Genomic DNA, 12130 nt, shown 5'->3' on the forward strand with positions numbered 1-12130 from the left:
AGAGGAGATGACATTTCTGGCTTTGGTCAGCGGAGTTATCACGGCTCTTTGTTTAATAAGGTCTTTAAGTGATCTCAGTAAAGAGGAAGCTGAACACTTAACTACCTCGGTGAACACAGCATTGATTTGGAGGAGCTCAGCTCCGCTGCGCAGGGCTGGATGGGAGCCAGGCCACACTGGCCCCTGGGGGCAGCTGCGGGGGGAGGGGGGGGGCGGGGCACTTAAGAGAGTTTCTCTGAGCTCCAGGAGGTGCAGGCTTCGTGGCTTAAGGAGCTGCCCCAGAGCTCACACTCCCCATCTGAGACAGTGTGCTTGATGGGACACAGAGGAAGCAGGAGGGGTGGATTCTGAGCTGAGCTGAGGGAGGACAGGAGGTTCATGTGGTTTCTGTGGCCCTTGGTCCTCCTATCTGTACAAAGGGACCAAGAAAACAAAGTTCACAGAGCTTGTGGGGTTGGTGTGAGGTAAATATATAGAAATGCTTCACAAATTGTATATCCCCATGAGAAGAAAGTGTGTTTGTTGTTTTAATGTCCGCATATGAGATCCCATTGCTCCTCTGCTTAAAATTCTCCCAAGGCTTTCATTGCCCTTGGGATAAATCTGTACTCCACAGCCTGACCCCCAGGTGCGTGTGCTTTGGCCTTGCCTGGCCCTCCCCTTCCTCTGACGCTCTCTCCCCTCCTTCACTGTATCCTATCCTGCTGGCCCCTTGTCAATTGCTAGAACAGGCCAAGCTCCTGCGTAGCACGCCAGGGGCTCTGTGATTTCTGCTCCTTCTCCCTGGCACTCAGGCCAGGTGCTCTACACAGCTGAACCCTTTCCCTTCAGATCGCAGCTTAATGCTCAAGCCTTGGCGGGCTTCGCCTGATCACTCCCCCAGCATCTGATGCAGCATCTACCTCAGCTCTCCTCCTAGAAACAACCACAAGTTGTGGGTTTGTGATGCATTCCTTTTCTTGTGTGTGGTCTTCCCCTTGAAGAGCTTGGCTCCATGGTCACAAGGATCTTGTCTATTTCGTTCCCTTCAGGGTTTTATCTCTGGACCTGGCACATAGTAGGCATATTAAACAGTTGTTGCATGGAAGATGGATGGATGGATGGATGGATGGATGGATTGATGATGGATAGATAATGGATGGATGGATGGATGGATTGGATTGGATGCTTGACTGGGAATCCTGACTTATTTCCCAAATGGTCTCTCTCTCTCTCTCTCTCTCTCTCTCTCTCTCTCTCTCTCTCTCTCATGCCCTGCTACTCTCTCCCTCTTTCTCTTTCTCTTTCTGTTTCTCTCCCTGCCTCAGATATGGAGACATGGTGCCTAAAACAATTGCAGGAAAGATCTTTGGTTCCATCTGCTCCCTGAGTGGCGTCCTGGTCATTGCCCTGCCAGTCCCTGTGATTGTTTCCAACTTTAGCAGGATTTATCACCAGAATCAGAGAGCTGACAAACGCAGAGCACAAAAGGTAAGCCACAAACACAGGGACAAGGCAGGGAGGAAGTTAAGGTTCACAAGGTACAGGTAGGTTGCCAGGTCTGGGGCCCCTAAGCAGATCCCTGCACCGGAAGCCTCTGACTTGGGAAGCTAAGGCAGCTTTATATCCCTTCCTACCCAGCAGTGTCCTGAACTCCAGCTCTCGTCAACTAGCTGCAAAGCCTAGCAAACCTTCCGTTATCCATGCTGAATATTCCCCCTTGTGGATATTCTTTGGTGACTGGTTGCCCCATAGACCTGGTTCCACTTCACTGCCTCAGCCTCAGCTATTGAGCTCTCTGGTGGCTGCTCCCTCAGCCAGCCAAGAACTTCCTGGGAAACATAGTCTTATCCTAGTATCCTGCACTGGCTTATAAAAACCTAGTGACAAAAATAAGTGTGCCAAAAAGAAAAATGAGAGAACATTCTGAGGGCATGGAGTTCAGGGACAAACCACATATCAAGCTTTAGTAACTAACCTTCACAGTATTGCAGGGTAAATGCACAAAACTCAACAGATGGCCAAGAGAATGTGTCAGTACTGAGGAAAATTCTACTTAATTCCCAGGATCTACTCTTTAAGTCAGCAGAGAAAGGTAAAATGCTGTCATTCACCCTATAAAGAAGGGACTATCCAGAGACTTAGAGCGTGGGGCAAGTGCCGTCTAGGACAAGCCCTCCACCTTCCCTCTAGAACAACTCCTCTATTCACCCGCCTCTCACATGCTGGCATTTCTAAAGCATTTGGAGCAAGAAGGTTCCAAGCAGTTACTTTTATCATGGCTTCCATTAGGAGAGAGATGTCTAAGGAGTTTTTCCTTCTTATCCTGACCTGGATGCAATGTGGTGCCCCTTGGGTGGCACCTTGACCTCCAGGGGACATGCTCAGAGCCTCTAGATACAAAGGACAAAAGAAGACCTAGTTGAAAGCTTATGGAGGCCTAGGATTTTTTTTCTCCTTATTTTATTCTTTCTCTCGTCCATTTATTGCACAGCTATTACTGAGCACCTACTGTGTAGCAGGGCTTGTGGCTGGATTATTTCCTCCCTCTTCCGGGAATAACCGCTAGGTTAGATTAAAAGACTAGTATTTCAGAACAGATTTGTGTATGCTGACTGTAACAAAGCCACAAGTTGGTGAAAGCTAGCTCCACAGTGTATAACAATCAGTGTATAATCTGTAGAGAATAATATGTAATATATAAATGATCACAATGTCATTATGCACATATATATATATATATATGTATGTATGTATGTATATACATATAGTTATACAGTAAGCCTGGCCAGGTCCCACCTGCAACGTCACCAACTTGTGCCCTTAATGGTCCCCTCCTCCTAGCCCTCCTGCCTTTCTGTCTGAACTGCATTTTTACACATCTTGACCTGGTCTGTAACATTGCTAGCCATAAAGTTGCTGTTCTGGTGCCCTGTCTGTCCCGCCAGCCGCGTCTCCTGTCTCTCCACCCATACATGCTGGCAGCCACCCCAGAAATGGAAGTCTTATCTCTTTCCCTAAGCCTGCTGACAATTTTGGACAGTCTAGATTCATTATGCAATTCTAAATAAAGGGGAATGAGAAACTCATCCCAATCTAGGCCCCTGAGGCCCTGCAGGACGAGGCGTTCTGCAGTATACACATTACCCCCGACACTAGGCCAGAGCTAGAGCTGGAACAGGCTGGCCAAGCAGGTGGGCTTCACACGGAGCTGCCCCCTCAGCTGCGCTCCAGGGAGCACGGCAGCCACCTTCCCCTCCCTGCCACATCCCTTCCTACTTCTGACAGTGTCTTGTTTGCAGAGAATACAGCAGCCGACATTTCCCCTGGGGCGGTATAAAGCCTATTTTGTGTGTGATTAAAACCCAGATGTAATTTAGCTTTCTCCCTCTAGCTGTTCAAGATGAGTTTCCTTCCTGCCCCTGGTCCTCTTCTCTCTTCCTTTGAAATCGGAGTAAATATTTACAGTGTTTTCATGCAGCCTGGACACTGTTTCTCCTCCAGGCTGCCTAGCTCTGTCTCTGTCACCTTGGGCTTCCTGTGAGAGAACAAAAAAATAATAATAGCAATAATGATGATAACAACACAATACTGCTGGCTTCCTGCACCGAGTCTGTCACTGTGAACCAAGGTGGACAGGTTTAGGGGACTTCAAGGGAGTGGGCCGAAGGGGTGAGGAAAGGCCCAGACCACATACCTGCGGGCTACAGTGACCAGAGACAAGCTCCAGCCCACACCCTTGGGTGTCAAGGTCCCAAAAGGAATTTGCCTAGTAATCACTACCCTCAGTGACCGGGTTGCTCCAGAGTCTGCATCTTCTGAGGCAGGAGGACTGGAGTCAAGTGTGGAGATTTACAGTGTGCAAAAAAGAGGGACCCTCATGCATGGCCGTGCTGTTTGCTATTAATGAAATATTTGATTGAAGTATAGAGATTCATATGTAGTTGTAAGAAATTGTACAAAAAAGTCCTTTGTACAGTTTTCCAGGTTTTGCCCAGTGGCAACATTTTATGGAATTACAGCACAATAGCACACCCAGGCGATGCCAGTCTGGTCAGATTACCTTGGTTTTATTTGTACTTATGTGTTTTACAGTGTTATCACCTAGTGGATTCCTGCAGAACTCCAGTTTGATGACTGTGACACTGGAGAGCTCCAACTTCCCATGCTGCCCCACATCCCCTGATGTGCTTCCCCCGGTCCTGAATCCATGGCAACCATTTATCTATTCCCTATTTATGTTTTCATTTCAAAAACATTATATAAATGGACTCAAGCAATAGGTAACTTTGGGGAATTTGCTTTTTTAAATTCCATATAATTCTTGTAGTCATCCAAATTCTATCAGTAATCCATTCCATTTCGCTGCCAAGTAGTATTCCATGGTGTGGCTGTACCAGTTCAACGGTTCACCTGTTGAAGAACACCTGGGATAATTAGTCTGTAGTTGATACAAATAAAGCTGTCAGGAACATTCCTGTATAGGTTTTTATGTGAACATAAGTTTTAATTTCTCTTGGATCAATGCCTAAGAGTGTAATTGCCTATGTTCTTTTTTAGCTTTTCCAATTCTTCTTCTTTTTCCTTCTGCCTCTTTCACAACAAGAGATATAAATATGTATGGCCAAAGGGTACCTGCCAACCAGCTAGCTAGAAAGTGCTCAATTGTGAAAGGCTTCTCAGGGATAAACAGTGCCTGGCTCAGTGCCAGTGGTGGTAGTGTCCTTCCAGAGCTCTCTTCGATCCTGAAATTTTACCCCTGTTGAAAATGCTGCCTCCTGGACTTCACTTTTCAAGTTTAGAAACTTGCAATAAGGAGTTAAAGTTCAAGAAGAGGAGGACAATACTAAGAAGGCAGCATCTGGCTTGGAGGGAGACCTGCGAGGCCTTCCTAGTCCACTTCCCTGCCCTGCCGAAGTCCTCTCCCCTCACAGATTTTGCGTGTGTCCATGTGCAAGTAGGTGGGCAGGTGTGTGAGGTGGCCCAGAAGAGCCCTGAGCTCTCTTTCATATTGTTCTTATGGCCAGGAAAGGGAGTGAAGCTGAGTGCAAGGATTGAACCTGCTTTATAACAGATTTCCATCCAACCAGGACTGGAAGGATCATCTTCCTTCCTTGGCCATCGCAGACTTCACTTGAGCATTTGCCTAGTGAAGAGCCCTGTGTGTGTGCTCAAGATAGAATTCGAATAAGCACAGACCTTGGCCCTAAGGAGCTCAAAGCCACAGCAAAGAACTCCAGCGAAGTTCATATGCTAGGTAGAGCTCTCTAAATACATCCCAAACCTCTTTATCCTGTGTGGGGAATGATTAAACGATATAGTACATTTGATATGACAATCTGTTGCTTTAATAGAGCTCAGGGAAAGATAAGATTAAAAGAAGTGCTACAAAGGAAAACAGGAGAATCTTTCATCTCTAGAAAGTAATGAAGACAGACCCTAGGTAGGAGAAAGGTCTGGCTCTGAGCAGCGCAATCGGATGACGTCAGGTCATAACGAGCTTGACACAATTGGGTTTCCATACGCAGCTCTCGCCACTGAGTACTCAACCAGAGCAACAATCACTACATGAGGAACCTGCCTGAATAAACATTTAGGCAGTGGGGAGGGCAGATAAGAGAACTGACCTTGAGTAAATGTTCTTCGCTCAGAGAGGAGTGGGACTGCTGGCATGCCAGCCTTTCTCTTCCAGGTTCCCTTTACGTTCTCCTTGCTAGAGGAGCAGCCATGCTCAGATTTCCTAGAATCTTCCAGGCTTAAGTCATGCCTCTTCATCACAAGCAGAAGCCAAACTGTCCCTGCAAGGAAGGAGTCCCTCAGTGGGGGACTTCCCAGGAAACAGGATATAGAATGTCCTTTGTGTTTCTGTGCACAACCTGAACCCCCAAGCCCATGGTTTCCTTTTGGCATCCATACCAGCCCCCCAGGACAAGTGGAGAATGTACTTCAGAAAGTGGCAAGAAATGAAATTTGCCTCAATTTCTCAAGGACTCTTCTGCTCAAGTCCAGATTGAAGTTCCCTGGAGACTAGCTTAGAGTCAGGAAAATGGTCTTTTCTACTCCAGAAGGGTCTGTAATTCTGGTGGGCTTTTCTGCTTCCTATACCAGGACTAAAGCTATGTCTTGATCTACAGGGCTCCCCTATAATTCACGTTCTTCAAACCAGCAGGAACCCCTCTATCCAGGCCCCAAATGTCCTCTGAGGCCTGTCTTTGACTGTGCCACGGCCTTAGGACACTGACCAGGTTAATTAGGAAGAGGAGGAGCCAGCATGGGCAGCGTGTCCAGCCTCCCGCTTCCTCTGCAAGCAAGAGAGATGAGCTTGCAGCCCTAAACACTACACACCTGCCCTCTAGGAGCCTTTCTCCACCAGAGGCTTCCTGGGCTGGAGGTAGAGAGTCTGCATTGTGCTCCTTGAAGCCAGCATGGCAAACGGAAACATGTCCCACCCTCCTAGAAGCCCGCCCACCCAAACCCCAGATCTCCCGTTCTGCCCCCTGTATTCATTCTCACCAACACGCACAGCGCAGAACACGTCCACACATGAACCAGCCCCAAAGACAGAGGTAAATACATTTATTGATTTCAAAAATATTAAATGTCTATTTACTAAGCACAATAAGCAAAGCACAAGCTCCTGTCCTCGGGGAACTTACACTCTAACAGAGAGACACTGGAGCGAGAGCAAAGCATAGCGTATGTACTTTCTCAATAACAAGCGTTAAGAGACCGAGAGACAATTAAGTATTCCAATACATAGGTGCTCCTTGCTTTTTTCATAATTAGTATTTGGGGGACCCACTGCAGGAAAGAAACTGCACTGGGCCCTCCTAGGTGAAAGTCAAGGGTCTTGCAATCTAGTCCATGGAGAATACCTGCCTGAGGAACAGTGCATGGCACTGTGTAATAATACTGAGTAAAGGTCACGAAGCTTTTGGGAGGAAGATTCACTTGGGCAAGTGATGGTATTTCTCCTGCCAGCTGCACACAAGCTGAGGACATGCCCGGAAACTCCTTGGAATTCTGACCACGAATCGCTGCATAACACAGGTCACACAGCACCTCAGGCCCTTCGGCAGAAGTGCAGGAGGCAGGGAGGCGGGAGTCCGTTCCCCTTTATCAGTCACCGCTGGGGCGCCCACTTTTGCCAGGCTTGCACACTTTGTGTATCTCGGTCTCCCTCACTCGAGTCATCTGTTCCATCACAGAAGGCCCGCCTTGCCAGGATCCGTGTGGCCAAAACAGGAAGCTCCAACGCCTACCTGCACAGCAAGCGAAATGGGCTCCTCAACGAAGCACTGGAGCTGACGGTAGGCACCTTGCCACACTGCAAGCGACGTGAAAGGGAAGAGGGGCTTGTTTTCCCTTTCCGAGAATACCAACACTTTGACCCCAAACCCAACTTTGAAACCCAAGGAGGACATGTTTCCAAACTTTCCCCATATACAGGCCGCTGCCGTGGGATTATCTCTACCACCAGCGAGCCAGCTATAGACAAGGGCCCTGCGTAAGCGGCATGTGTTTGGTGCCGACCCTAAAGTTTGGCTCATCTAGACTTTTTTGGTGTCCTCCTGTATTCTGTAGAAAAATAGGCTGGAGAGAGGAGGCCCTTCTTCACTCTCGGCCGCTCTTCTTTTTCACCAGGGCACCCCAGAGGAGGAGCACATGGGCAAGACCACCTCGCTTATTGAGAGCCAGCACCATCATTTGCTGCACTGCCTGGAAAAGACCACTGTGAGTCCCCCCGTCACCACCTCCTTTGTCATCCCTGACCTCTGACCTTGTAGGGCTCTACTCACAGCCTCATGCTGGGAAATCCCCTTCACTGCTAAAGTGAAGGGCATGGTGAGGTCTGGCCATGCCCAGGTGTAAGAGCCTAAGAGTGGGGCGAGCTGCCCAGGGTAGGGGCACAGCTGGAGCCATTGCCACCAGCCTGCCCGTACGCCCGCACCAGCCCTTACAGCCTGTTTGATGACTGCAAGTCAAGGGCCTCACTCCTTAGTGCTGGTGGGCATCACCCTTCCGAGCTCAGGCTGCACCTGCGTTTCTGTGCTGCCTGCAGACTAGGGGAATCCGGCTTGTGCATCCCTCTGCACCCTGCATTCTCCTTGGAACAGAAAACAGTGAAGAAGGGGACGTAGCAGTCCCAGCCTCCCCCAGTGACCCTGCTGTTATTAGGGAGCCCGGATTCTGAAGCCTGAGGATTGCAGAGTCAGGGTGCAGGGGGCCACAGCTGGAATGTGAATGGTGCTTGTGCTTTACTAACAGCCTGAAAGGAAGGGCAGTGGGGCCAACGGTGGACCCTTGGCAAATGTGCCAGGAACAGTGAGGAGAAGGCAGGGTGGAGAAGCCAAAGGGCAACCTCACTGTGCCTTTCCAGAAGCTCCCTTTGCTAAAGTCTATAGTCAGGGCTCAGCACTTGAAGAACTTCCTAAGTTAATTCCGACTATCCCAATATCCTCGTCTCCCAGATGTGAAGGAAATAGATGGAAGCTCAGTGTGGAGTCCATTAATGGCAGCTGAACCCACTGAGGAGTTCCAAAACTAAATGACGCTCCACAAACCCTGTTTCCTGGGAGCTATCATTAAGAACTGTATAGAACTAGAAGTTTTCTCACGGATGCTGAATTTGCCAAAGGGAGAAGCTCAGACCCAACTGTCCTTTCCAAGTTGCATGTGCTGGGTGGAATGTACAAAGTGAAAGGACACGGGTGAAAATGTTCATGTTTAAAGGCCTGGAATGTTGACATTGAATAAATGGGATGTGGGAATTGAGGGGCGGAATGCTGGCATTGCGGGGGGTGGAATGCTAAGTTTGAGGGGAAGAATGTCGGATTGTGGGGAGTAGGATGTCAGGGTGAAAGCTCTGGAATGCTGGGTTTTGGACTAAAGGGGTGAACGTTGGTGTGGATGGGGATGAATGTTGGGGTGGAGGGAGTGAATGCAGTGAATGCTGAATTAGAGAAGAGTCCTGTTGAATCGGAGGGGTGGGATATTTGGCCAAGAGGGGCAGAATGCTGGGAAGAAGGGATGCAATGGTGAACTCAAAGCGTGGAATGCTGGGACTGAGACTGAATGTCAAAACTGGCTTGGGAATGCTGGAATGTACAATCAATGGTGTTTTTATCTTCTGTTGGCATGTTGTCCTGTAGGGGTTGTCCTATCTTGTGGATGATCCCCTGTTATCTGTACGAACCTCCACCATCAAGGTATAACTTTTTAAAACTTCAATTGATGTTTTTCCTCTCTGATTCTTCTGAGTATGTAGATTCTCCTCCTTGTCCCTGATCTGCCTCTCTGCATGTGCTGCTGATTCTTCTGGGGCTTCTCCTGTCCCTTCTGTCATACCCAGTACAGTTCAGGCTTCTCGTTTTCCATGCTGAACGACCCAACTGCTTTTCCATTGCCCTCCTTTGACCTCTCCAGGGGACTAGAAGGGGCCACAGAACATAGCACCAACAGCGCTCTCCTGTACCTGCCCACTCCTCACCTCCCTGGGGACTCCTGCTAGTGGCTGGCAGGGCTGAACTCTGGGCTCTGGTCACTTGTCCTCAGACTTTCTCCTTACTCTGGCAGCCTTGGCCAGGCCACTAATGCCACTGTTTTGGGCAGGCTTGGGCCAGCAGCCGTTTAAGTGAACCTTAGTTTAGCTACATGCTATCCTGTTGCCCTGCAGTTAGGAAACCCTTCCCATGCTTACACTTCACCTAGGGAATCCTGAACCTCGGGTACACTGAAGATCCCATCCCACAATCAGATGGTAAGAGAAAAAACAAAACAAAACAGTAATTGAAAGAAATCATCCCTCATGGTGTGACCCCATCCACATTCAAGCACAGTGCTCCCCAGTTCTGTGAACCACCCAGCACCTTTAAAAGCTTCTGTCACCTCCTTAGAATTAATGTGACCCGGAAAAGGTGAGCTAGCACACTCATCCTCAGGGACTGCTCACCTGCTGCCGATGGCAGACGTGGGATGAAGCCTACAAAGACCAGAGCTCGCCTCCTCTCTAATGCTGCCCCCGAGTCCCCCACGCCCTGTATGTCCCGTCAGCACAAAGCTGCAGGGGCGTAAGCCCACATCATGACCTAATAGCTGTGGTCTCCACTTCAGCCTGATGGCCAGGACTGCCAGTACGATTCCTCCCTTGCCCCCTTGACGTTTCCTCCCAAGTGCTTCTCTGTGACCCGGGCAGCGTTAGACCTCCCTGCAAGGCCCACAGCAAGGTCAGGCAGCGCACAGGCCGTGGGCTTACGCCCCTCCTTTCTCCCTCCTCCTCCTACTTCTTCTCCTTCTGCCTCCCACAGAACCATGAGTTTATCGATGAGCAGATGTTCGAGCAGAACTGCATGGAGAGCTCGATGCAGAACTACCCATCCACGCGAAGCCCCTCGCTGTCCAGCCACCCCGGCCTCACTACCACCTGCTGCTCCCGCCGCGGCAAGAAGACCACGCACCTGCCCAATTCTAACCTGCCAGCCACCCGCCTGCGCAGCATGCAAGAGCTCAGCACAATCCACATCCAGGGCAGCGAGCAGCCCTCCCTCACCACCAGGTACGTGTCTCTGCCCAGAGGCCTGGGTCATTCTGTTCACAGAATGGGACAGTCCCAGCCCGTGAGGAGCACCTTAGCGTCCTCTAGCCACCCCTCCCCTGATCTAATGCATGAATCCCCTCCACCTTCTTCCCCCACCTTTGTGCTCACCTTGTGAAGTTAAGCCAAAGCCTTCGCGGGTGTTGGAGGATGGTGGAGCTGTTTTAGGCCAAAAGTGGGGCTACATATTAGAAGAAAAAGAAAACCCTTGAAATAATCCAGAACATCCCACCCCATTGCAAAGAATGAACTAGCCATTTTAAGGAAATAATTTTCATAATCCTGTTATGCGTGACTTATCCCAACCTGATTTTGAGTCACAGGCTGACTTTTCCCTCCATTCTCTGCGTACAGCGAAGCCACTTTCCACTACCTCTGAGTAGACTGCAGAGAATTCAGGGCAGACAAATGTCCCATTTCCCAAATAATGGGTGAACAACCACTGTAGGGAGGGAGAGGGCTATACTCTGAATCCTAAAGCCCAATCTAAATTGACTTTGTAATTGCTAGTAATTTAAGAATAATACTTAGGAGATTGGCAGCTAATTACTAAAGGCAGAAATAAGGGCTGCCCCAAGTATCCTACTTGCTATGAGCAACAAATGGGAGCGGTTGCGAAAGCTTTGGGTGCCTCCAAGAACTGTCGGTTCCTTCTTTTCTATCCCAGTCGCTCCAGCCTTAATTTGAAAGCAGATGACGGACTGAGACCAAACTGCAAAGCGTCCCAGATCACCACGGCTATCATCAGCATCCCCACACCCCCAGCACTGACCCCCGAGGGGGAGAGCCGGCCGCCCCCCGCCAGCCCAGGCCCCAACACGAACATTCCTTCCATAGCCAGCAATGTTGTCAAGGTCTCTGCCTTGTAAAACTACCGGACAGAGGGCCAGGGTAGCGGGGAGTGAAAGGGGGCTGGCATGTTGGCGAGTGGCCACAGGACCACTCCTTCCCCTTTCCCCACGATTTCTCCCTGGCCATGGCACCCCTAGCACTGAGTCTTGTGCCTGGGAGGGAAGAGAGATAGCAAGGGGCACCTAAGACTCCCGCCGCCGGCGTGGACACTGCCCTGTGATACTGCTTTTCACTGAGGCCAGATAGGAGGGAGGGTGGGTAGGGGATGGGTCAGTAGTGGGCATAGGCTGCCGGCCAGGACAGGCCTGGAGGGGGCCCCAGATGAAATATTGTTTCTGGAGACCCCGGTGAGGAAAAGACAAGACCAAGAGCAGCTGAGAGGCCGAGTCGTCACATGCAAAACAGGAAGAATATATAACACTGTGTATTTAAGCACCTTTTCAAGGCTTTTAATGGATAATATTTATTCATGGGAAAAGGTGGAAAACAAAAACACCTACGGAGTTTTGTGAAATGTTTTTCTCCATGGACCCAGCACCTTTCAACCAAAACAATGCATTTTGTGTTTTCTCCTTTTTCTTCTCTTCTTCCTCTTCTCTACTCTTCTCTTTTCTCTTCTCTCCTCTCCTCTCCTCTCTTCTCCTCTCTTCCTTTCCCCTCCCTTCCTTTCCCTTCCCTTCCCCCCCAGCACAAGCTTTTAGGCTC

At 49.6% G+C, this 12130-nt stretch overlaps 1 protein-coding gene across 2 annotated transcripts in view; it reads left to right on the forward strand.

Moving 5' to 3' along the window:
- The window catches only part of Kcnd3 (potassium voltage-gated channel subfamily D member 3), a 209625-nt gene extending 197886 nt beyond the window's left edge, over positions 1–11739 (forward strand). For both annotated transcript variants that reach the window (XM_023701741.1, XM_004641707.2), the window contains exons 3-8: positions 1308–1470; positions 7188–7289; positions 7624–7713; positions 9132–9188; positions 10287–10534; positions 11241–11739. In XM_023701741.1, coding sequence (XP_023557509.1) covers positions 1308–1470; positions 7188–7289; positions 7624–7713; positions 9132–9188; positions 10287–10534; positions 11241–11442 — 862 coding nt within the window. In that variant the 3' untranslated portion in view covers positions 11443–11739. The remainder of the gene's footprint in view (positions 1–1307; positions 1471–7187; positions 7290–7623; positions 7714–9131; positions 9189–10286; positions 10535–11240) is intronic.
- Positions 11740–12130: the final 391 nt, after the last annotated feature.

This window comes from Octodon degus, unplaced genomic scaffold (assembly GCF_000260255.1).
Source record: "Octodon degus isolate 3935 unplaced genomic scaffold, OctDeg1.0 scaffold00140, whole genome shotgun sequence".
NCBI classification, from domain to species: domain Eukaryota; kingdom Metazoa; phylum Chordata; class Mammalia; order Rodentia; family Octodontidae; genus Octodon; species Octodon degus.